The sequence below is a fragment of the Tursiops truncatus genome, chromosome 2 (assembly GCF_011762595.2).
Source record: "Tursiops truncatus isolate mTurTru1 chromosome 2, mTurTru1.mat.Y, whole genome shotgun sequence".
Lineage (NCBI taxonomy): Eukaryota > Metazoa > Chordata > Mammalia > Artiodactyla > Delphinidae > Tursiops > Tursiops truncatus.
This window is the reverse complement of record NC_047035.1, coordinates 30418445-30445206: the sequence shown is the minus strand read 5'-3', so window position 1 is coordinate 30445206 and position 26762 is coordinate 30418445. Positions and strand designations below refer to the sequence as shown.

Here is a 26762-nt window from a genome sequence, read left to right as displayed (position 1 = left end):
TCGATTTATTTGACCCTTACCTGTGAGTACTCAGTGGAATTCACATTTTACTGATGAGAGCAATGTAGGGGAAGGTGACTTGGCATGGTTCTGGGCACATAGCAGGCATTCAACATGTTCACTTTAAAAGGATGGTAACAAAGGGAACCCAACAGGTTATTTAACTTGTTCGAGGTCACCCAGCAAATAGTGCATCATACCAAGAATTGAACTTGCTTCTTTAACTCAAAAATTCCATATGGTGTCATTGTCTCACTGCTGTCTTTTCAGGCTGTTAAAAAAAAAGGTCAAATTAGAAAAATTCATTCTTATTAATTGAGATGAAATTCACATAACTTAAAATTAATTTTAAAGCATACATTTCAGTGGCATTTAGTACATTCACAATGTTCTGCAGACATCACCTCTATCTAGTTCAAAAATGTTTTCATAATCCCTAAAGGAGACCCCATATCCATTAAGCAGCCATTCCATTCCTTCCTCCCCACCCCCAGCTGCTGTTAACTACGAATCTGCTCTCTGTCTCTATAGATTTCTCTATTCTAGATATTTCATGTAAATGGAATTGTACAATATAGGACTGTCTTAGTCCACTCAGGCTGCTATAATAGAATACCATAGACTGAGCGGCTTATAAACAACAGAAATTTATTTGTCACCATTCTAGAGACTGGGAAGTCCAAGATCAAGGCTTAAGCAGATTTGGTGTGTGGTGAGAACCCACCTCCTCGTTCATAGATGGCTTTCTTCTCACTGTGTCCTCACACGGTAGAAGGGAGCTCTCTCGGATCTCTTTTATAAGGACACAAATCCCAGTCATGAGGGCTCTGCCCTCATGATCTAATCAAATCCCAAAGGCTCTACCTCCTACTACCATCAGATTTGGGGTTAGGACTTCAACATATAAATTTTAAGGGGACATAAATATTCAGTCCTTAGCAGTGACCTTTTGTGTCTGGTTTCTTTTACTTAGTATAATGTTTTCAAGGTTGATCTATGTTGTAGTGTGTATCAGTACTTTGTTTGTTTTTTAAAAATCTTTATTGGAGTATAATTGCTTTACAGTGATGTGTTAGTTTCTGCTTTGTAACAAAGTGAATCAGTTACACACATATATATGTCCCCGTATCTCTTTCCTGTTGCGTCTCCCTCCCTCCAACCCTCCCTATCCCACCCCTCTAGGTGGTCACAAAGCACCGAGCTGATCTCCCTGTGCTCTGTGGCTGTTTTCCACTAGCTATCTATTTTACGTTTGGTAGTGTATATGTGTCCATGCCACTCTCTCACTTTGTCCCAGCTTACCCTTCCCCCTCCCCGTATGCTCAAGTCCATTCTCTAGTAGGTCTATGTCTTTATTCCTGTCTTGCCACTAGGTTCTTTTTTTTTCTTTTTTTTTTGCAGTACACGGGCCTCTCACTGTTGTGGCCTCTCCCGTTGCGGAGCACAGGCTCCGGATGCGCAGGCTCAGTGGCCATGGCTCACGGGCCCAGCTGCTCCGCGGCATGTGGGATCTTCCCGGACCGGGGCACGAACCCATGTCCCCTGCATTGGCAGGCGGACTCTCAACCACTGAGCCATCAGGGAAGCCTGCCCCTAGGTTCTTAATAACCTTTTTTTTTTTTTCTTAGATTCCATATATATGTGTTAGCATACGGTATTTGTTTTTCTCTTTCTGACTTACTTCACTCTGTATGACAGACTCTAGGTCCAGCCACAACACTACAAATAATTCAATTTTGTTTCTTTTTATGGCTGAGTAATATTCCATTGTATATATGTGCCACATCTTCTTTATCCATTCATCTGTTGATGTACACTTAGGTTGCTTCCATGTCCTGGCTATTGTAAATAGAGCTGCAGTGAACATTTTGGTACATGACTCTTTTTGAATTATGGTTTTCTCAGGGTATATGCCCAGTAGTGGGATTGCTGGGTCGCATGGTAGTTCTATTTTTAGTTTTTTTAAACATCTTTATTGGAGTATAATTGCTTTACAATAGTGTGCTGGTTTCTGCTTTATAACAAAGTGAATCAGTTATACATATACATATGTTCCCATCTCTTCCCTCTTGCATCTCCCTACCTCCCAATCTCCCTATCCCACCCCTCTAGGTGGTCACAAACCACCGAGCTGATCTCCCTGTGCTATGTGGCTGCTTCCCACTAGTCGTCTTTTGTATGTTTGGTAGCGTATATATGTCCATGCCACTCTCTCGCTTTGTCACAGCTTACCCTTCCCCCTCTCCGTATCCTCAAGTCCATTCTCTAGTAGGTCTATGTCTTTTTTTTTTTTTTTTTTTTTTGCGGTACACGGGCCTCTCACTGTTGTGGCCTCTCCCATTGCAGAGCACAGGCTCCGGACACGCAGGCTCAGCGGCCATGGCTCACAGGCCCAGCCGCTCTGTGGCATGTGGGATCTTCCCGGACCGGGGCACAAACCCGTGTCCCCTGCATTGGCAGGCGGACTATCAACCACTGCGCCACCAGCGAAGCCTAGGTCTGTGTCTTTATTCCCGCCTTATCTCTAGGTTCTTCATGACATTTTTTTTTCTTAGATTCCATATATATGTGTTAGCATACGGTATTTGTTTTTCTCTCTCTGACTTACTTCACTCTGTGTGACAGACTCTAGGTCCAGCCACCTCACTACAAATAACTCAATTTCATTTCTTTTTATGGCTGAGTAATATTCCATTGTATATATGTGCCACATCTTCTTTATCCATTCATCTATTGATGGACACTTAGGTTGCTCCCATGTCCTGGCTATTGTAAATAGAGCTGCAGTGAACATTTTGGTATGTGACTCTTTTTGAATTATGGTTTTCTCAGGGCATATGTCCAGTAGTGGGATTGCTGGGTTGTATGGTAGTTCTATTTGTAGTTTTTTAAGGAACCTCCATACTATTCTCCATAGTGGCTGTATCAATTTACATTCCCACCAACAGTGCAAGAGGGTTCCCTTTTCTCCACACCCTCTCCAGCAATTATTGTTTGTAGAGTTTTTAATCATGGCCATTCTGACCGGTGTGAGATGATATCTCATTGTAGTTTTGATTTGCATTTCTCTAATGATTAGTGATGTTGAGCATCCTTTCATGTGTTTGTTGGCCATCTGTATATCTTCTTTGGAGAAATGTCTGTTTAGGTCTTCTGCCCATTTTTGGATTGGGTTGTTTGTTTTTCTCATACTGAGCTGCATGAGCTGCTTGTAAATTTTGGAGATTAATCCTTTGTCAGTTGCTTCATTTGCAAATATTTTCTCCAATTCTGAGGGTTGTCTTTTCACCTTATTTATGGTTTCCTTTGCTGTGCAAAACCTTTTAAGTTTCATTAGGTCCCATTTGTTTATTTTTGTTTTTATTTCCCTTTCCCTAGAAGGTGGATCAAAAAGGATCTTGCTGTGATTTATGTCATAGAGTGTTCTGCCTGTTTTCCTCTAAGAGTTTGATAGTGTCTGGCCTTACATTTAGGTCTTTAATCCATTTTGAGTTTATTTTTGTGTATGGTGTTAGGGAGTGTTCTAATTTCATTCTTTTACATCTAGCTGTCCAGTTTTCCCAGCACCACTTATTGAAGAGGCTATCTTTTTTCCACTGTATATTCTTGCCTCCTTTATCAAAGATAAGGTGACCATATGTGTGTGTGTTTATCTCCAGGCTTTCTATCTGTTCCATTGATCTATATTTCTTTTTTTGTGCCAGTACCATACTGTCTTGATTATTGTAGCTTTGTAATATAGTCTGAAGTCAGGGAGCCTGATTCCTCCAGCTCCGTTTTTCGTTCTCAAGATTGCTTTGGCTATTCGGGGTCTTTTGTGTTTCCATACAAATTGTGAAATGTTTTGTTCTAGTTCTGTGAAAAATGCCAGTGGTAGTTTGATAGGGATTGCATTGAATCTATAGATTGCTTTGGGTAATAGAGTCATTTTCACAATGTTGATTCTTCCAATCTAAGAGCATGGTATGTCTCTCCATCTATTTGTATCATTTTTATTTTTTTCATCAGTGTCTTACAATTTTCTGCATACAGTTCTTTTGTCTACTTAAGTAGGTTTATTGCTAGATATTTTATTCTTTTTGTTGCAATGGTTAAGTGGAAGTGTTTTCTTAATTTCACTTTCAGATTTTTCATCATTAGTATATAGGAATGCAAGAGATTTCTGTGCATTAATTTTGTATCCTGCTACTTTACCAAATTCATTGATTAGCTCTAGTAGTTTTCTGGTAGCATCTTTAGGATTCTCTATGTATAATATCATGTCATTTGCAAATGGTGACAGCTTTACTTCTTCTTTTCCGATTTGGATTCCTTTTATTTGTTTTTCTTCTCTGATTGCTGTGGCTAAAACTTCTAAAACTATGTTGAATAATAGTGGTGAGAGTGAACAACCTTGTCTTGTTCCTGATCTTAGTGGAAATGCTTTCAGGTTTTCGCCATTGAGGACAATGTTGGCTGTGGGGTTGTCATATATGGCCTTTATTATGTTGAGGAAAGTTCCCTCTATGCCTACTTTCTGGAGGGTTTTTATCATAAATGGGTGTTGAATTTTGTCAAAAGCTTTCTCTGCATCTATTGAGATGATCATATGGTTTTTCTCCTTCACTTTGTTAATATGGTGTATCACATTGATTTATTTGCATATATTGGAGAATCCTTGCATTCCTGGGATAAACCCCACTTGATCATGATATATGATCCTTTTAATGTGCTGTTGCATTCTGTTTGCTAGTATTTTGTTGAGGATTTTTGCATCTATGTTCATCACTGATATTGGCCTGTAGTTTTCCTCTTTGTGACATCTTTGTCTGGTTTTGGTATCAGGGTGATGGTGGCCTCGTAGAATGAGTTTGGGAGTGTCCCTCCCTCTGCTATATTCTGGAAGAGTTTGAGAAGGATAGGTGTTAGCTGTTCTGTAAATGTTTGATAGAATTTGCCTGTGAAGCCATGTGGTCCTGGGCTTTTGTTTGTTGGAATATTTTTAATCACTGTTTCAATTTCATTGCTTGTGATTGGTCTGTTCATATTTTCTATTTCTTCCTTGTTCAGTCTCTGAAGGTTGTGCATTTCTAAGAATTTGTCCATTTCTTCCCGGTTGTCCATTTTATTGGCATATAGTTGCTTATAGTAGTCTCTCATGATCCTTTGTATTTCTGCAATGTCAGTTGTTACTTCTCCTTTTTCATTTCTAATTCTATTGATTTGAGTCTTCTCCCACTTTTTCTTGATGAGTCTGGCTTATGGTTTATCAATTTTGTTTATCTTCTCAAGGAACCAGCTTTTAGTTTTATTGATCTTTGCTATAGTTTCCTTAATTTCTTTTTCATTTATTTCTGATCTGATCTTTATGATTTCTTTCCTTCTGCTAACTTTGGGATTTTGTTGTTCTTCTTTCTCTAATTGCTTTAGGTGTAAGGTTAGGTTATTTATTTGAGATGTATCTTGTTTCTTAAGGTGGGATTGTATTGCTATAAAGTTCCCTCTTAGAACTGCTTTTGCTGCATCCCATAGGTTTTGGATCGTCATGTTTTCATTATCATTTGTTTCTAGGTATTTTTTGATTTCTTCTTTGATTTCTTCAGTGATCTCTTGGTTATTAAGTAGTGTATTGTTTAGCCTCCATGTGTTTGTATTTTTTACAGATTTTTTCCTGTAATTGATATCTAGTCTCATATGTTGTGGTTGGAAAAGATACTTGATATGATTTCAATTTTCTTAAATTTACGAAGGCTTGATTTGTGACCCAAGATACGATCTATCCTGGAGAGTGTTCCATGAGCACTTGAGAAGAATGTGTATTCTGTTGTTTTTGGATGGAATGTCCTATAAATATCAATTAAGTCCATCTTGTTTAATGTATCATTTAAAGCTTGTGTTTCCTTATTTATTTTCGTTTTGGATGATCTGTCCATTGGTGAAATTGTGGTGTTAAAGTCCCCTACTATGATTGTGTTACTGTCAATTTCCCCTTTTATGGCTGTTAGTACTTGCCTTATGTTTTGAGGTGCTCCTGTGTTGGGTTCATAAATATTTACAATTGTTATATCTTCTTCTTGGATTGATCCCTTGATCATTATGCAGTGCCCTTTTCTCTTGTAATTGTCTTTGTTTTAAAGTCTATTTTGTCTGATATGAGAATTGCTACTCCAGCTTTCTTTTGATTTCCATTTGCATGGAATATCTTTTTCCATCCCCTCACTTTCAGTCTGTATGTGTCCCTAGGTCTGAGGTGGGTCTCTTGTAGACAGCATATATATGGGTCTTGTTTTTGTACCCATTTAGCCAGTCTATGTCTTTTGGTTGCGGCATTTAATTCATTTACATTTAAGGTAATTATCGATATGTATGTTCCTATTACCATTTTCTTAATTGTTTTGGGTTTATTATTGTAGGTCTTTTCCTTCTTTTGTGTTTCCTGCCTAGAGAAGTTCCTTTACCATTTGCTGTAAAGCTGGTTTGGTGGTGCTGAATTCTCTTAGGTTTTGTTTGTCTGTAAAGGTTTTAATTTCTCCGTCAAATCTGAATGAGATCCTTGCTGGGTAGAGTCATCTGTGTAGTAGGTTTTTCTCCTTTAATACTTTAAATATGTCCTGCCACTCCCTTCTGGCTTGCAGAATTTCTGCTGAAAGATCAGCTGTTAACCTTATGGGGATTCCCTTGTGTGTTATTTGTTGTTTTTCCCTTGCTGCTTTTAATATTTGTTCTTTGTATTTAATTTTTGATAGTTTGATTAATATGTGTCTTGGCGTGTTTCTCCTTGGATTTATCCTGTATTGGACTCTCTGTGCTTCCTGGACTTGAATAACTATTTCCTTTCCCATATTAGGGCAGTTTTTAACTATAATCTCTTCAAATGTTTTGTCAGTCCCTTTCTTTTTCTCTTCTTCTTCTGGGACCCCTAGAATTCGAATGTTGGTGCGTGTTAATATTGTCCCAGAGGTCTCTGAGACTGTCCTCAATTCTTTTTGTTCTTTTTTCTTTATTCTGCTCTGCAGTAATTATTTCCACTATTTTATCTTCCAGGTCACTTATCCATTCTTATGCCTCAGTTATTCTGCTATTGATCCCTTCTAGAGAATTTTTAGTTTCATTTATTGTGTTGTGCATCATTGTTTGCTCCTTAGTTCTTCTAGGTCATTGTTAAACGTTTTTTGTATTTTCTCCATTCTATTTCAAAGAGTTTGGACATCTTTACTATCATTATTTTGAATTCTTTTTCAGGTAGTCTGCCTATTTCCTCTTCATTTGTTAGATCTGGTGGGTTTTTGCCTTGCTCCTTCATCTGCTGTGTGTTTCTTTGTATTCTTATTTTGCTTAACTTACTGTGTTTGGGGTCTCCTTTTCACAGGCTGCAGGTTCGTAGTTCCCATTGTTTTTGCTGTCTGTACCCAGTGGCTAAGGTTGGTTCAGTGGGTTGTGTAGGCTTTCTGGTGGAGGAGTGCCTGTGTTCTGGTGGATAAGGCTGGATCTTGTCTTTCTGGTGGGCAGGTGCACGTCTGGTGGTGTGTTTTGGGGTGTCTGTAGGCTTATTATGGGTTTAGGCAGCCTCTGTGCTAATGGATGGTGTTGTGTTCCTGTCTTGCTAGTTGTTTGGCATAGGGTGTCCAGCACTGTAGGTTGCTGGTCGTTGAGTTGAGCTGGGTCTTGGTGGTGAGATGGAGATCTCTGGGAGATGTTCACCGTTTGATATTATGTGGAGCTGGGATGTCTCTTGTGGACCAGTGTCCTGAACTCGGCTCTCCCACCTCAGAGGCACAGTCCTGACAACCGGCTGGAGCACCAAGATCCTGTCAGCCACACAGCTCAGAATAAAAGGGAGAAAAAAAGGAAAGAAAGAAAGAAGGTAAAATAGAATAAAATAAAGTTACTAAGATAAAGAATAATTATTAAAATTTTTTTTAAAAAGTAATAAAAATAAAGAACAGAGGAAGCAAACCAAAAAACAAATCCACCAATGATAACAAGTGCTAAAAACTATACTTAAAAAAAATAAATAAATAAAATGGACAGACAGAACCGTAGGACAAATGGTGAAAGCAAAGGTATACAGACAAAATTACATACAAAAGCATACACATACACATTCACAAAAAGAGAAAAAGGGAGAAATATATATCTATATCGTTGCTCCCAATAGTCCACCGCCTCAGTTTGGGATGATTTGTTGTCTATTCAGGTATCCCACAGGTTCAGGGTACATCAAGTTGATTGTGGAGATTTAATCCCCTGCTCCTGAGGCTGCTGGGAGAGGTTTCCCTTTGTCTTCTTTGTTCTCACAGCTCCCGGGGGCTCAGCTTTGGATTTGGCCCCGCCTCTGCATGTAGGTCGCTGGAGGGCGTCTGTTTTTCCGCTCAGGCAGGACGGGGTTAAAGGAGCCGAGCCGCTGACTCGGGGGCTCTGGCTCACTCAGGCCGCGGGGGAGGGAGGGGCACGGAGGGCGGGGCGAGCCTGTGGCGGCAGAGGCCGGCGTGACGTTGCAGCAGCCTGTGGCGTGCCGTGCGTTCTCCCGGGGAAGTTGTCCCTGGATCCCGGGACCCTGGCAGTGGTGGGCTGCACAGGCTCCCCGGAAGGGAGGTGTGGAGAGTGACCTGTGCTCGCACACAGGTTTCTTGGTGGCGGCAGCAGCGGCCTTATCGTCTCAAGCCCGGCTCTGGGGTCTGCGCTTTTAGCCTTGGCTCGCGCCCGTCTCTGGAGCTCCTTTAAGCGGCGCTCTTAATTCCCTCTCCTCGCGCACCAGGAAACAAAGAGGGAAGAAAATGTCTCTTGCCTCTTCGGCGGCTCCAGACTTTTTCCCCGACTCCCTCCTGTCTAGCTGGGGCGCACTAGCCCTTTCAGGCTGTGTTCACGCTGCCAACCCCAGTCCTCTCCCTGGGATCCGACCGAAGCCGGAGCCTCACCTCCCAGCCCCGCCCGCCCTGGTGGGTGAGCAGACAAGCCTCTCGAGCTGGTGAGTGCCGGTCGGCACCGATCCTCTGTACGGGAATCTCTGCGCTTTGCCCTCCTCACCCGTTGCTGTGCTCTCCTCCGCGGCTCCGAAACTGCCCCCCTCCGCCACCCGCAGTCTCCGCCCGCGAGGGGGCTTCCTAGTGTGTGGAAATCTTTCCTCCTTCACAGCTCCCGCCCACTGGAGCAGGTCCCGTCTGTATTCTTGTCTCTGTTTTTCCTTTTTTCTTTTGCCCTACCCAGGTACGTGGGGAGTTTCTTGCCTTTTGGGAGGTCTGAGGTCTTCTGCCAGCATTCAGTAGGTGTTCTGTAGGAGTTGTTCCACATGTAGATGTGTTTCTGGTGTATTTGTGGGAGGAAGGTGATCTCCACATCTTACTCTTCCGCCATCTTGAAGCTCCCCCCCAGTACTTTATTACTTTGGATGGCTGAATTACATTCCATGGTAGAGAGAGACCATATTTTTTTTAGCCATTCATCAGTTGATGGACATTGAGTTATTTCCATTTTTCGGTGAATAGTGCTGCTCTGACAGACATTAGTGTTCAAATATTGGTTTGAATACCTGTTTTTAGTTATTAAGAGTAGAATTTCAAGGTTATATGGTAAATTCTATTCTGTGGTAAATTCTAACTTTTTGAGGAGCCAGCAAACTGTTTTCCATGGTGACTGAACCATTTTATATTCCTACCAACAATGTACAAGGGTTCTGATTTCCCTACATCCTTGTCAATGCTTATTTGAGTTAAAAAAATTATTATAACCATCCTAGTGGGTATAAAGTGGTATCTCCTTGTGGTTTTGATTTGCAATTCCTTGATAAAATATTCATATTTTAATGCATAGAATTAATCATAAAATGAGCTTTGATAAGACAAAATCAACATGAAAATGAGTGGCTTCGTCTATCTCCAGGAGATTATTTAAGATTGGGGTATGATCTCCCCTAGAGTGAATGATTCTGGGCTGAAAATAAAACACACGTTGCTTTGAAATTAGAAGAATGTATGTGGATAATGAGACTACAGTTATCCCCAACCTAAAAAAATACTGCTTAAAGTAATGAGGAAAAAAAGAAATTACATCACGTTTTGTTTCCATGCCACCTGACAAAAGATACTTAGTTCTTTGCATGGCATTTCTTTATGTAATTCTTTCCTGTCTTAATGGTCTATTTATTTATTTTCACAGTGTGAGTGAAGACACCCAGGATGGCTCAGGGATCCGGGGATCAAAGAACAGTGGGGATTGCAGACCCAGAGGAGAGTTCTCCAAATATGATAGTCTACCGCAAAGTAAGGCATCTGGTTAAACGCTGGGGGTGCTGCCGTGTACGTGTCTGTGTTCTGTGTAGGGTTGACTGATGGTTGATGGCTCCACAAATGTTTTCTGCCTAAACGGCCTTGACTGTTGAATGAATAATTTTCTTCTCATATCCTCTGATTCCCGAATTTTAAAATTCAAGGAAGTTAGGTCTTGTCATCCTCGTTATTGAACACTTGAAAAACACTCTATGGCTTAGTTTTCTTTAAACCAAAGATTGCCTGAACAATGCAGATAGACACGTGTTGTCATTTTGTGTAAAGGCCTTAGTGTAACATTAATTAATTGAATGTGTTCAAACCCGTAGTACAGATAAGATCTGGTCTAGATACTGTGGGAGGGACACAGAGGTGTGTATGTATTAGACAGTTTGCAGCTGGTAGGAGACATAAGATGTACACAGATAACTGTTACAGCGTCCAAGTGTTAATTTCCAAAAGAGAAGTGCAAGTAGAGTGTTACATAATCTCAGGGGAGGGGGCGATTACTTCCAGCCTCTGAGATCTGGGATGGGCTGTGGAGGAGAGGCCTTTGAACTCAGTTTTAAAGGATCTGTAGGATTCCCTTCTGTGGAAAATAGAAGTGAAGAGCAACATTCAAGGCAGTGAGATGCATTCAGCAAAGGCAAAGAGCTAGAGGAAGTGAAGGGCAACCAGAACCAGTTAGCTTGGGCAGAGGATGAATTACAAGTAAATGGAGTAAATGGAGGAGAGATTTGGGGAAGAGAGTCTGGGATGGAGCCAGATTTTAGAATGTTGAATCATAGGCAATTTAATCATCAAAAACTTCAGTGCCAGGAGTTGTAAGATCAACATTTCTTTGGGATTATGAGCCTTGCGCCAGTGTGCCAAGTGGACTGTTATCGAGGGTGGGTTGGAGGCTTTGGTGGGGCGCTTCCGTATCTGTGAGAAAGGTAAGGAGGACCCTAATCTAGCAGGGAAAATGCCCCTCAGGAAGGAGCAGGACTGAGCAGAGAGATTAAAGAGTCTGAATTAGCAATGACTTGGAAACGGAATGAATATGAAATTAGAAGGTGAATAAAGAGTCAGAGATAACTGGGTTTTTGACCTTGGGTGATAGAAAGGCATTGGTGCTATTAATTCAAATAGGAATATTGGGAAGCATATGTTTTAAAGGAAGGAAATATAGTACATAAGTTTTATTTGTGCATTGCTGAATTTGAGGCAACAGTTGCTGCTTCTCATACACCTTTTTGATGTCTGCATGTTTGTAAAAATGTAGCCTAACTGTATCATATATTAATAAGGAAAATGAGTTCATCTCATTCATTTCGCTAAATATTTGAGTTGTCTGCTGAGTTCTGTGTATTCTGCAAGAGTCTGTGTTCTGTCTATGTTAATCATATGTGCAATGTTGAACTAGATATTCCTGGATGAACAATATGGTGAATTTTTCTTTTTTCCTTGTAAAAACAGAGCTCTCAAACTAATCTTGCTTTTAGTACCAAATTCCTTAATCCTTTGCTTTGAAAAAGAATGCTTAGATAACCCATCCCTAAGAGAGATGTTTATTAAGTTGTAGTAAAGAAAAAAAAGATTAGTGGGGCTAACCAAGTTGTGAGGCATATAGAATAATATAGACACGTTTATTCGTTACCTTCTTAACCCACCTCAAACTAGGAGACCCTCTGCCAAGCACATAGGAACATGGGGTTTGGGGTCAGATCTGGGTTAAAATTGCAACTCCGCCACTTCCTAGTGGTGTGACCTGGAGTTGGTTATTTAACTTCTGTGAGTCTCTGTTTCTTCATCCAGAAAAGGGGGAAAAGGTGGGAGAAAGGATAGTACCTCCAGGAGTTACTGTGAAGATTCATTTGAATAAAGTAATTAAAGCATCTTACATCCTGCTTGGTATAGAAGTGGTCCATGATTAATGCTTCTTTTTTTTTTTTATCTTTCGGTCTTGTAGCGATAGTAACACTTGGAGAGGAAATAAATTATAAAATATATAAATGTTGGTGCTGTTAATAAGGTGATTAAAGTGCATTTATACAGTGAGTTGCTTTTTATGACACAGGAAAACAAGGCAGATATTTTTATTTTATTCAGGAGATTGCAAATTAATGGATTATTAAAGGTTAATAAGAAATGTAAAGGTCATGTAATACAAACATCTTCCCACAAGAATGTTTGGTATTATGTTGAAAGGCAAAACTTCCTACAGGTTTGTGGGAACTTGATTTTTACTTTTTAGGTGGTATCAGGGGGCTCTTCATTTTTAGATTTTAATTTAGCTACAAAGTTGTAAAATGCTGTAATTGTTTAGAGAAATGACTATTAGTTATTTGGTTTCTATATTGGAAATCTGTCTTGCTTCCTCATGATAAATCTGTGGGGGGTATGTATGTGTTCATGTTATTTGCTATGTTAGTTAATTGGTATAAAAGGGACATTGGATCTGTGCCATCTATTAGAAAGAAAGCAGGCACACTTATTGCCCCGTATGGGTCCAGGACCTGGAATCATTTAAACCTAGTTAGTTTGACTAACTTAGGCCCTGGTTGTGTTTGAAACATGGGATATTCACCTAGTTTTCTGCTGTAGACTGACCACTGCCTATGACCGAGACTTACCTACTGCAGGACACTATCCTCAAGGTATAGGTAAAGATTGAATCTTGAAACCAAGGTTGATCCAAAATGTTTTCTATGGAAGTCCTCTTGTATAATGATTTATTCAAGGTCATAGCTATAAAATCAAACCTTTTCTCAGAGTTCTACAGCAAAAATTTACATTAAAAATGTGGAAATAGTGCTTTCATTTTAATTTTCTTTCTCTTGCTTGTTATTTCTTTCTCTTGTCAGATGTTTTCAGTGTGAAATTTTTGCTTGGACTATGTTGTGTTGATTCAGATGCTGACATTTAAAAAGCTAAATCTAGAGAAATGAAACTTTTGAGTAAACCTCCGACTAATAAGTGTCCATAATGTTGTTGTGACTTTTAAATGCCATTTAGGATGGTAACCTTCTGACATATGAGTAATGATGGGTGGGTTTCTTAAGCCTATACTTTTCAGAATACTCTTTATTTTCTTTTCATGTGTTCTATGTCATTAACTATGAGAAGTTATCCTTTCCCAAGGCATGATTTATTTATTGACTTGAGCAGACTTTCTAATTTAGTTTTTTTTATCCTTCCTATTCACATTTTGGATTGGAGGTGTGCATGAAAAATGTATTGGTCACATTAAAAGTCTACTTAAAAGAAAGCCTTAATTATTCATTGTCATCTAGACCTGTTAACCTTTTTTTCTTTTTCTTTTTTTTTTTTTTAATCCTGGATCCAAAAGATCCTGGGGTCATTGAATTGCCCAATGTAATGATGATATTTGAACCTGGCTATACATCAGATCATTTAGGGGTACTTTATAAAGATGCTGGTCCTCAAAGAACCCCCAAGTTGTTTGTGTTTAATATGTCTGAGCTGGGTCCTAGGAATCTGAGTTTTAAGTGTTCTCAAGAGAATCTGATGCCCAGCTAAGTTTGAAACACATTTATTTAGTGTCTTTTAAAATATCCAGGTGGAGTATGCAGTGTAAAGTCATGGGGAAGTTGGTGTCTTGAATTGGGTTTTTGATTTTGTAATTATTTGCAGATCTTTCAAGATGTAGAAAAACCAGGCTCTTAAAGAGTTAGAATTGAGGAATTTTAGTAGCTTCATCTTAGAGATTTTCTAGTCAATACCCTCATCTTATAGATGGGAAAATTAAAGTACGGGGAAGATGCATAACTTGCTGAAAGTTACTTGGCAATTTCCCAGTGAACCGCTGATTGCGTCCAGGTAACTCGACAGCCCAATTGGTGTCCTCTCTCCTGTTATGTTATCAATCACAAACTAACATTACTACTACATTGTTGGGGCTGAAAGCCATTGGTTAAATTAAATAAATGAAAATACCACGTGGCAGATCTTTGGTTTTCGAGGTTATTCTCAGAGGTGTGACTTGGGTTACCTTTGAACATTTGTAATGCTCAAGTTTCATTCTTCTTGCTAGTGCTCTTGTTTCCTGGGTGAAGATGTTCTGAAATGTTTACTTTCTTTTATAGCTAGGAATTCTTTTGAGTAAGAGTAGGTTGCTTTCTGATTTTATCTGGTTCTCTGAGAGGTGTTGGTAATGTCTCCTGACAAATTTCCACCTGGACTGGCAATGTTATTTGGTAGAACTCTGGGAAATTAAATGGTAGGTGGACAGAGAAAATTGTAGCTTACCGTGACCCGGGCTAGGGTCAGGAGGTGGTACGATGTGATGGAAGATGCCAAACAAGGAGCCAAGAGCCCTGGATCGCTTACTGCTTTGGTTCTCTCGATGGGGAACTTCATCTTCCTGGCTCTGTTTCTTATTTTGCCTTCCTCCTTCCCAACTAAGGAACACTTCTTACAAAAAATATGTATGTATTTAGTGTCTACATAAAATAGAAAGAAGCATGATACAATTAACCCTGTTTACTCACAGGGTAAACTTAATAAACTCAATAAATAAAATACTGTTTTGGCTTCATTTCCTCTTATGTAAAGTGATGGGGATTGGACTAAATAATGTGCACAGAACTTCTCTGCAGTGATTTTGAGAAAGCTAGCAGCAGGACATTGTTTTGGAATGCATTGACGGCAGTTGTAGAGGCCAGTGCAGTTGCGAGTCAGGGAACCTGCAGACCCTGATGACCAAGGCGTGATGAGGATTAGAAACTCTTTAATTAGCAAATATGTATCTAGTGTCATTTGTGTGCCAGACAGTGTTAGATGCTAGGAAGGCAAGATGGATACTATTCCCTGAAAGAACCCATTGGCCAGTGGGGCAGAGATGGGATAACTAGGCAATTGCAATGCACATAGAGGTACATTGAGGGGTCTGGGAGGAGATAGAAGGGTTGGGAGGTCCATATCAGGAGAGAGGATGATGATGTCATAGAAGACATCCAGAGGGTTTGGCCTGCCTTAATTCTTGAAAGACAAATAAGAATTAACCTTGCAGAGAATGGGAGAAAAACTGTGGAGGCAGAAGGACTAGCACATGCAAAGGGACAGAGTTGTAATGTATACTGAGTTCTGGAAACTTCCAGTGGCTGTTTTCCTGGAGCTCGGTTTCTGTGATGAAGGTTGAGAAATAAAGCTGGTTAGGTAGATTAGGGCCAGATTATGAAAGATCTTATACATCAGGCAAGGAGTTTGGATGCTGTGCAGGTATCTTCTCTTTCTGTCTCTGCGCCCACACTCCCCTGCTCTATATGCTGCGCACTGTACCATGTGGACTGCATCTACAGGGCTCCTGTGACCTCTGGCTTTCAACTGAATTTGGTCCATGGGAGCCTGAGGAGAGGTGGGGGGCTGGGAAGAAGAGCAAGGTCAGGGTATTTCTTCCCCTGGCCCCCTCTTGGCAAGGTCTCACACTGGCTGTGTCCCTTGACTGAAGGTCATTGCTCCTCTCTAGGCAGACTGCTCTCCTCCTCTGGGTCCAGATACCCTTTTCTTCGACTCATCCTTTTGGGCCTTGGGGTGGTGGTTCCAGTTTGTATTAGTAATCTATTGCAGTATAACACATCACCCCCCAACTCAATGGCTTAAACACGACATTTATTGCCACAGTTTCTGTGGGTCCGTAATCCAAGTGCAGATTAGTTGGGTCCTCTGGCTCAGGATCTCTCACAAGCTACAGTCAAGATGTTGGCTGGAATTGCAGGTTCATCTGAAAGTTCAACTGGGGAAAGGCCCACATCCAGGCTCACTCATGTGGTTCTTGGTGGGATTCAATTCCTTGAGGGTTATTGAATGATCGCCTCGGTTCCTCACTGTCTGTTGTCTGTTACTCTCAGTTCCTTTCCATATGTGTCTCTCTATAGGGTAGGTCACAACATAGAAGCCTGTTTTATCAGAGTAAGCAAGGAAGAGGTGGAGGGTGGGGGGGTTGGCAATGGGAGTCATACTATTTTATAACCTAATCTTGGCTGTAACACTCCATCCCTATCATTAGGGGCAAGTCTCCAGGTCTAGCCCTCAGTCAAGGTGAGGGGTTTATACAAGGGCACAAATACCCAGAGGCGGAGATCATCATGGGCCACTTCAGAAGCCATTTACCATAGGGTTCTACTTCCACAAGTCAGAGGTTCCTGAATGTTCCCTCATGGTTCCCCTATGCCCTGCTACTTCTTTATACTTGATCCTTTCTGAAATAAACCTTCCTTGAATTGTCCTATATTTTATTTGCCATCTGTTTGCCGATAAGCCTCTGACTCATACAGGTCTAATCCCCGAAGCAAAGAGAATCCACTGAGATCCCGTTTCTCTTCGCAATGAAATTCTCCACAAAAGGATTTAAATCAGGGAAGTCGTTCAGTGTTCAGGATGGGATTGCGGAGGGAGGCTGTAAGAGAAATGGTAGGATTAGTAAGCAGAAGAATAGTTTGGTGACTTTACAGGAATTCACGGGAGGAAAAAATGATGTCCAACTCAGTGGCAGTGATAATGTAGATGAAGAGAAGTGCTTGAGAGCTGTTTAGGAGGTAGAATCTACAGGATTTGGTGACTGATACGATGCAGGGAAGATCTGATGGTAACGAGAGGGAATGAGAGGGTTCCTCTAACTAGGTTATACCTAGGAGTTGCCTGAAGGTCTCTGGGGCAACAAAATTTTGAACCAAATAACAATGGAACTGGATTGCCTTCCCCTCTTCTTGTATGTAGATAAATCAAGAGGGTCATGGAAAGAGGCTGTAACTGGACCAGGATATCTGGCTACTTATTGTCACTGCCCCGCTAGTTCACTTTTGGCCCTGCACAAGTTGTTTCTATGTTTTATGAAGTCCAGTTTTGTCATTTGTGAAATGAAGTGTTAACTAGGCTGAGTGATCTCAAAAGCACTTTCAATTCTGACATCCCAGGGCTTTAATGATCCGTAATAAAGAAATCCACATTTTATTATGCTTATTCTTTCATAGCCTCCTTTGCTTTCTTTTTAATTTTCTTTAAAAAGTTAACCCAAGTAAAATTTTAAAACACCGGGATGTCAGTATGTTTAAAACAAATACTTTCTGGTCTTGGCTGTCTTTCATTTTCTTGTCTTTTTTTTTTTAACATTAAATAAAATTCCCAAGGACAAACTACAGAGAGTGTTCTGGGTAACTAATTTAATCGTTCAGTCTGCTTTTTAAGATTCCTTTCGTTAAATATTTTGAAGGTTCTTAATTGCCTTAGGAAAAAACTGTTCTGTTTTCCATTTCCCCTAGGATTAAACTTGTGAGGGGAAATGCTTCCCATCCCATTATCTTGGTTGGCAGGAGACAGGAGTGCAGGCAAGTTCCAGACCAGTGCTATCAGTGTCCACAGATGAAAGGGATGGTATTTTTAGTGTGGAGAATAGCTCAGTGTGGTTTAATATGATGTGTTTGCCTGAATATAACTTTCTAGTTTGAAAGCCTTTGGTGTATTTAAGGCTTCATTTCATTTTTTCAATTTTTTCCCCTCATTTCATTTCAAAGAGTCTAAGATTTTACACTTTGGCAGACAGTTTATTACTCTAGCTATTGATACTCCTGTATCCTTGTACTATGGAGAACCTGAGTGGCCACTGAGGGGATTCCCCATTCTCAGGATTTTTTTTTTGAACAAGAAAAACTAAAAGTTAATAAATGTCTGTGAAAGGAAAATAAATGTGTTAAATCATTGGGGGGGGTAGGAGGGTTATTTTTAAAAAATCTGTTAGTTTGCAAATACAAATCAAAATTGAAAAAAGGCAATGAGGGAATGGAAGAAATATACAAAGATATAAATACAGATATAGACATACACCCATTCCAAAAGAATATCCATACTCTTTGGTGAATAATATCCAAAGATGGAAATAAATCAAATGTCTCTTGAAAGGGAATTAATTAATTAATTATTCATATTTGGGATGATCCCACAGTTAGGTTACTGAACTTCTGTTCTGGTAGACCTAATAATTGCTTTGAAAGGGTGATGGTTACTGACATCCGGGGATATGGTCAGATTGACTGTTCTTTATTTTTAAAACCCTATAAGACTTTATCCTTTTTCTTTTACTTGCTAAATATAATGGTTATGTAGATGTATTAAAAACTATTGTTTCCATTATTCTTAATTATTTTCTGCACCTCTGTGTTTACATCTGGAGTCATTTTTCTTTTGTCTGAAGAACTACCTTCAGTGTCTTCTGTAGTGCAGGTCTGCTGGACATAAATTCTCTCAGTTTCTCTTTTTCTAAAAATGTCTTTGTTTCATCTTCATTTTTTGGAGGGTGCTTTTCCTACATATGGAATTCTAGATTGTCAGTTATTTTCTTTCCACACTTTAATGATAACTTTCTTTGTCTCTTGGCTTCTATGGTTTTTGTTGTGAAGTTATCTGTCAGTTTTGTTACTTTGTTGAATGTCATCTCTTTTTTTAATCTTTGACTGCTTTTAGGATTTCTTTCACTTTGGTTTTAGCAATTTTACTATGAGCTGTTATTTTCTTTTTACTTATTCTTCTTAAAGTTAATAGCAGTTCTTTTTATTTGATTGGTGTTTGGAAAATTCTCAGCCATCATCTTCTCAAGTATTGTTTATGTCTAGTTTTCTCTTTTTACTCTTCTTGGGATTTAGTTCATATAGTATGACTTTTTCTCTGTGTTTCATGTTCTTTGTGCTCTTTTCTGTGTTTTTTATTCCTCAGTGTTTCAATATGGATGTTTTCTACTGACCTAACCTCCAGTTTACAAATTTTTTCCTTAACTGTATCTAATCTGTGGTTAAATCCATCCAATTGAATTTATAACATTAGTTATTACTATTTAAGTTCTAAAATTTCCATTGAATTCCTTTTTATAGTTTCTAGTTTCCTGCTAAAATTCTCTATTTTGTCATTTAATTCCTTAAACATATTAATCATAGTTATTAAGTTAGTACCTGATACTTCAAAATCGATATCACTTGCTTGATTGTTTATATTGTCTTCAATTTTTCTTCTAGTTATTTTTTTCTTAAGTTCTGCACATTGTTTATACAACTAACATTGAGAGATAATTTTTAAGGCTCTGGGGGAATGTTATCTTACTCCAGAGGGTACTTAGTTCTGTTTCTTTTTTCTATCAGTTAGGCAAGGGGCAGACTACCTTAATCTAATCAGATACAGAGAGTATATGTAGCAGGATTTTAGTTCTTGTTAGGGCTAGTATATTTCTAGATCACCTTTACTCTTGGGTGCAAGCTCTTCTGGTTCCAACAAAACCCCTGGATGTTTGCTCAGTTTCCTCATCCTTGGTGACTCTGACCTTCAGTTGTTGTCCCTTGAGCTCCATGAGACTTCTGAAAGCACAGATCATCTTCTCTGTCATGCCTTTTGCTTAAGAAATTGGCAGTGTCCTGAGAGGAAAAAGAAACTCCAGTTGCCAGGCTCATCTTCTTAGCTCTCTTCTTTTTCAGATCTTGGTCTAAAGTTCTTACTGCCTTTGTAGCGTTCCAATGCCTTCAGACAAATTTAACAAAACATTTTTCAGTCTCTCTGGTTACTCTCAGCAGGAGGGTTTTCCTGAAACATTTACTTAGCCAGTGCCAGAAGTAGAACCTTAGAACATTGGCTTTGAAGGAAGATAGATCTGTCCCTGATAGCCTCAGTTTGCTCTTAAAATGTTTTAGAAAAGACATTTCCTGAGTGGTTTATTGGTTTAGGGTGGCAGTGGTAGAGATGAAGAACATGAGAGACTTTCAGTATATTTAGAAAGTAGAATTGACTTGGAGGGTGAGAGAGAAGAATTCGGGGCTGATGACTAGGATTTGGGCCTGGGTAGTTGGGTGACTGGTGGCACCAGTCACTGGAGTAAGTAGGAGGAGGAAGATGACTCTAAAGTGTAATATCACCACAGTACCCAAATGACATTTATTCACCCCAACCTAGTTCTACAGAACTCTAGAAAGGGGGACTATGTCAGGCAAATAACTCTAATAGGAAATGGGCCTGAAAAGAAGCTTTATCTAAAGGAAATCTTACCTGGCTCTAAAGAGCTTTTTGGTCTAGAAAACAGGACGTAGTTTATACCTGTCAGTATGACACTTCTGAACATTTTTGTATTTGTTTCCTAGGGCTGCGATTACAAATTGCCACAAACTGTGCGGCTTAAAATAATAGAAATTTATTCTATCACAGTTCAGGAGGCTAGACGTATGAAATCAAGGTGTCAGCAGGGCTGTGCTCCCTCTGAATGCTCTAAGGAAGAATCCTTCCTTGCCTCTTCCTACCTTCTTGTGGCTGCCAGTATTCCTTGGTGTTCCTTGGATTATGGCTGCATAAATCCCATTTTACTTCCACCTTCACATGGCCTTCTGCTTCTGTGTCTTCACATGGCCTTCTTATAAGGTCATTGGATTTAGGACCCACCCTAATCCAGTCCAATTCAGATCTGATATTCACTTAACTAATTACATCTGCAAAGGTCCCATTTCCAAATAAGGTCACATACACAGGTATCAGGGGTTAGGACCTCAACATGTCTTTTGGGGGGACACAATTCAACCTGTAATAGTTTCTAATTTTTCTCTGCCTGAAGCTTAGCGCTCCTTGCAAAAAACAAATCAACAAGTAGTATATATTTTAATAAATTTATTTATTTTATTATTTTATTTATTTATTGTTTTTGGCTGCGTTGTGTCTTCGTTGCTGTGTGCCGGCTTTTCTCTGGTTGCGGCGAGTGGGGGCTACTCTTCGTTGTGGTGCGCGGGCCTCTCATTGTGGTGACTTCTCTTGTTGTGGAACACCGGCTCTAGGTGCACAGGCTTCAGTAGTTGTGGCTCATGGGCTCTAGAGCACAGGCTCAGTAGTTGTGGCACACGGGCTTAGTTGCTCCGTGGCATGTAGGATCTTCCCGGACCAGGGCTTGAACCTGTGTCCCCTGTGCTGGCAGACGGATTCTTAACCACCGCACCACCAGGAAAGCCCCAACAAGTGGTATATTTATTGAACATCTGCTTCTGGTAAGGCACTGTAATTTATTCCCCCCCCCCACTTTTGTGTGGGGGAATAAAAAGTAGGGTACCACATGGTCCCTGTCCTAGACAATTTTAGATTGTCCTAGACAATCTCCCCAGTTGGGGAGACCAGGGGTGGTGCAAGACTAAGGAAGAAAATAAGCATTTATTAGCTACCCAGTGTATACCAGACGCTGTCCTGGGTGCTGAACATACACTGAATCATTTAATCATTAGAATAGCTTGTTAGGTAGGTGGTGGTCACCCTATAATTCAGATAAGGAAACTGAGTTTCAGAAGGGTTAAACAACTGGTATGGGTATTTGAATCTGGGCTTGCTTTATTTTAAAGCATGTGGTTTTTAAAAATAAGTTGAATTACATAAAAAAAGAAAAAAAAAGGAAATTTCAAGGCTGTTTATAATTAATTACAGGAGAGTTGGTGTGCACAGGGTAGGCATCCAGAGGAAAAGAAATTTGAAGAGAAATGACGTGAATTGCATCTTTAAGAAAGGATAGGATTCAGTCTGGTAGAAAGAGAGTCAAGAAATGATTCTAGGTGATGGGTGCTATCTGAGAAAAATATGAGATGTTAAGAAAACATAAGATGATAGGACTTCCCTGGAGGCACAGTGGTTAAGAATCCACCTGCCAATGCAGGGGACATGGGTTCAAGCCCTGGTCCTGGAAGATCCCACATGCCACAGAGCAACTAAGTCTGTGCGCCACAACTAATGAGCCTGCACTCTAGAGCTGGCAAGCCACAACTACTGAGCCTGCCTGCCACAGCTACTGAAGACTGTGTGCTTAGAGCCCATGCTCCGCAACTAGAGAAGCCACCGCAATGAGAAGCCCGCGCACCGCAATGAAGAGTAGCCCCCTCTCACCGCAACTAGAGAAAGTCTGTGCGCAGCAACGAAGACCCAACACAGCCATACATACATATATACATACATACATAAATAAATCGAACATAAGATGTATTTAGGAGATAGTATATTTTGTAATACTAAATCTAGGAGCTGTGCCTGATGTAATAATAGCCTCATTCTTTGTATGGAGACCCTGAAGCATGAAATCATAAAATATTTTTAGTTCTGAAACTCACATGGCAAGATATTGGTTTCCACCAACTGATTTTCTTTCTCCCTTTCCTCTTAAGAAACAATTTGTTTTCCATTTTAAAAGTTATAATTGCATTTTGAAAGAATCGAAGCATGAACTATAGAAAAAAAAAATCTCACATATTCCTACCATGCAGATATGACTACAGTAACATTTTGGTCTGTTTCCTCCCAGTTTTTTAATTTGTATCAGCAGTGTATATATAATACATTAACCTAATGGGTAATCATAGTGTATGTACAATTTGATGTTTCCCTATCATATCCTAAGCATTAATCTGTGCCACAATACATTATCATTATCATAGTTTTGAAGGTTGCTTGATATCCTAAGTGGATTATGTCCCATAATTTAATTTTGTAGTATCTCCTAATTAATAGCAGAATTTAGAATTCCTAGGTCAAAAGGCGTAAACTGTATTGTAACTCCTGATACCCACACCCACACCCACACACACTTTTTTTTTCTAGAGGGTCAATCTTGGTTTTTGCATGGATAGACTACGTTTCCCTGGGTAAAGTTCTGTGTCAGCAGACTGCAGAGAAAGAGAGTGAGGGGATTTCTAATACTCAGGGCCAGTGTCTGCTTCACTCTCAACCTCTACACCAGCTGCTTCGCCTTGTCTCGGGAGCCTCAATGCTGGGGGATTCAGACACTTTCAACCTGGAACCTTTCCAAGCCATTTGCTATTGTGTCCTCTATTTGTTTATCTTAAGCAACTAACTAAGTAAGAATAACAGCTCAGCCTCTCCTCACTCCCCACAGCATTTTTCCTGCCTCACCACCCCTGCCTATAGTTTAACCGTGGGGTTGCTTCTTATATTTTAAAGCTCAATACAAAAGCACAGTCCTGAGAAGCAGCCAAGTCCTGCAGCCAAGTTTGAAGAATAAAACTTTAAAACAGCCCTTCTGTCACCCACTGGGGAGGGGAGGCAGGCTTTGCTATAAATAAGTCACATTCCATTTCTATCTCATCCTTTGCAGTCCTCTTGGATAACGCTTTTCATACATGACTACAGTGTTCTCGAACTGCCCACTCGCCCCTTTCAACCTGCCATCTTATATCTCATTTTATTTAAATGTTTAGTGGTTCTGGAGTTTAGGGACCCTGCCTGAGAGAGGGCTAGAACTTTCCTTTCATCCTCCAGGGTTAGGTGTCATGAGACAAAGCGGCTGACTTGTTAGAAACGATACTTTATCTGGCACATTTTTAGCAGATGCCTGTATTAGTTTTCTACTGCTGCTGTAACAGATTACCACAATTTGAAACGAAACAGATTTATTCTCTTAGAGTTCTGGAGGTCAGAAGTTGAAAATGATTTGGCCGGGCTGCATTCCTTCTGGAGGCTCTGGGGGAGAATCCATTTCCTTCCTTTCTCTGGAGGCTGCCCACATTCCTCAACTCAGGACCGCTTATCACTCTGACCTCTGCTTCAGTCACTGTGTCACTTTCTCTGACTGACCCTCCTGCCTCTCTCTCACAGGAAACTGTGATTACATGAAGCCCACCCAGATACCCCAGAATAACCTCCTCATCTCAGAACCCTTAACTTAATCACACTTGCAAAGTCCCTTGTGCCATGGAAGGTAGCATATTCACAGGTTTTAGGGACTAGGTTGTGGACGTCTTTGGAAGGGGCATTTATTCTGCCGGTCACACTGTCTATCTTTGGAAAGGGAAGGAAAAATAATTTTGGAATTTTATCTTTTTTTCATAGCTGGGGAGGGTGTGTGCTGAAGGATTGGTATTCCTTTCAGTGTTTGGTAGATACAACCTAAATTAAGTCTGGGATATCCATTTGTATTGGGCCAAGTCCATCTGAGGGCAGAAAAGAGAAGCCTTTCAGCAACCGGCAGTGAGGATGGGAGGGTGTTTCAGTTAAAGACCTTCCTTCCTCTTCACTGGGTGCCCTTATTAGGCCCTGCTCAGGACACAAGCAAGCCCTTGCCGTTGAAGGGAAATGACCGAGCAGGTGCATTCAGAATAAATGAAGGAAAACCTCCTTTACTGTAGCCCCATATCGTGTGGCTTCCTTTTAGGACTGTTTGTCTCCAGTTATTTTATATTTTAGAATCTATACAAATTATGGTACTGAGCAATATAATTAATAAACACTTTCCCCATGGCTGGCCAGCCAGTACAGTAGAAGACCATGACCTTACATTTTTTTTTAAGCGATAAGAGAGAGTGCTGTCAAAAGGCACTACCAAATGTAAAATAGATAGCTAGTGGGAAGCAGCCGCATCGCACAGGGAGATCAGCTCCGTTCTTTGTGACCACCTAGAGGGGTGGGATAGGGAGGGTGGGAGGGAGGGAGACACAAGAGAGAAGAGATATGGGAACATATGTATATGTATACCTGATTCACTTTGTTATAAAGCAGAAACTAACACACCATTGTAAAGCAATTATACTCCAATAAAGATGTTAAAAAAAAAAAAAGGCACTCGCCTTAGCCTGAGAGGAATGGCAGTCTGCTTGTTGCCTTTCCTGAGCCCCCTCTTTCCACCCTTTTTCATGCGCTGGCGAGGAGTTGTGACATGTAATGGCCAACAAAAGGCACACAAGTGCTAGTATTGGCAGTAAAACTGCCCAGGAAGAGCATGACCCTGGCTGCTAGAAGGATTCAAGGTAGATGAGCCCCTCCAGGGAGCTAGTCAAGGAAGCATATGGTAGAGCCTAACTGCCAGCAAGGGATTGGAGTGAGCTTTTTCTCCAAGAAGTTATTAATATCATTAAGTTCACTGCCTTCCTGGGAAGAAGTGGTCAGTAGGTGAAAACAAACAAGCTACTGCTGCTGATGACACATTACAACTTTAGGACAGTGGTCGGCAAACTACTTGTCCTGGGACCAAATCCATCACCGGCCCAGTTTTTGTATGGCACTCCAGCTAAGGATGGTTTTTCCATTTTGAAATGGTTGGGAGGAATCAAAAGAGGAGCAACATTCCATGATGTGTGAAAATTATGTGAAATTCAAATGTCAGTGTTTGTAAATCACGTTTTATGGAAACAAAGCCACGCCATTGCTTCACCAGTTGTCTGTGGCCTTTGTTGTGCCACCGTGGAGGAGTTGAGTGCTTATGACAAGACACTGACCATATGACTGGCAGAACCTAAAATATTTACAAACTGGCCCTTTACAGAGCCGTTTGCAGTCTCTGTTTAGGGGATTTGGAAGAGACTGAAGAAGCATCTGCCAACGTCCTTGTTGGGACAATATTTCCATAGGAACCAAGACCCAGTGATTCTGCATAGTGTTGGCTCATTTCCAGGAACCCACGGAGAGTCTAACTGCAGGATGGGCAAAGGAGAGAACTTAACTGCAGGATGGGCATACGAGATAACTCGGGGACCAGGGTGCATTCATGTGCTATAAATAACACACAGGTCCTGTCATTCCACCCTGGAAGGGTATGTTCCCCTTTACTGAGGGGTCACAGAGTTTGTACCAGTGCTTTACAGAAGAGATTTTGTTTGTCTGGTTGTTTGTTTTTTTTAATGAAAAAGACCATATTGAGCCGTTGGAAGTGTTGGGCTGTGTGTTCTGAAATGTCCTCCTGGTAGGAAAAGCACTAGCTACCTACGTTTCAGATGCAGCATCCAAATGGCTCTCCTGCCTCCAGGACCCACTTTGTCTGGGTATCTGGCCAGGGCTTGGCACGTGATTGCTCACACTGATAGCACCTCTGCAAGTTCACTGCTGTTATTCCCACTCTGCCTGCGAGGAGAGGGGCTTCTGGTGGGTAAGCTCATGCCTGGGGTTCCACTCAAGGTGTGAAGCCATTTCTTCACAGACCAGGCTCTTTTCATAAGACCTGGAAGGAACAGTCCAACCACCTGGGAAGCTGCTTAATTCTGGTCTTTAATCTAGGATAGCAGGGCTATCACAAGCTCATAAGCAAAATGTCCCAATCACTGAGATATAGTATTCAGGAATAATATTAAGTACCATCAACAGACACTTAGGTTGTTTCTGTGTCTTGGCTGTTGTGAAGAATGCTGCAACAGACATGCGAGTGCAGGTGTCTCTCTGAGATCCTAATTTTGTTTTCTTTGTATATATACCCCAAAGTGGGCTTGCTGGATCATATGGTAGTTCTACTTTTTAATTTTTTGAGGAACCTCCATACTGTTTTTTTAATATTAGCTGTACCCACTTACATTCACCAGCAATGAGCAAGTGTTCCCTTTTCTTCACATCCTTGTCAATACTTGTCTCTTGTCTTTTTGATGATGGCCATCCTAACAGGTGTGAGGTGATATCTCATTGTGGTTTTAAAAAAATTTCTATTTTATATTGGAGTACAGTTGATTAATAATGATGTGTTAGTTACAGGTGTACAGCAGTGTAATTCAGTTATACCCATACAAGTGTCCATTCTTTTTCAAATTC

At 40.5% G+C, this 26762-nt stretch overlaps 1 protein-coding gene across 5 annotated transcripts in view; it reads left to right on the top strand.

Moving 5' to 3' along the window:
* The window catches only part of RGS6 (regulator of G protein signaling 6), a 585560-nt gene that overhangs the window by 23873 nt on the left and 534925 nt on the right, over positions 1-26762 (top strand). For all 5 annotated transcript variants that reach the window (XM_073800295.1, XM_073800297.1, XM_073800294.1 and 2 more), the window contains exon 2: positions 10135-10238. In XM_073800295.1, the coding sequence (XP_073656396.1) occupies positions 10155-10238 (84 nt within the window). In that variant the 5' untranslated portion in view covers positions 10135-10154. The remainder of the gene's footprint in view (positions 1-10134; positions 10239-26762) is intronic.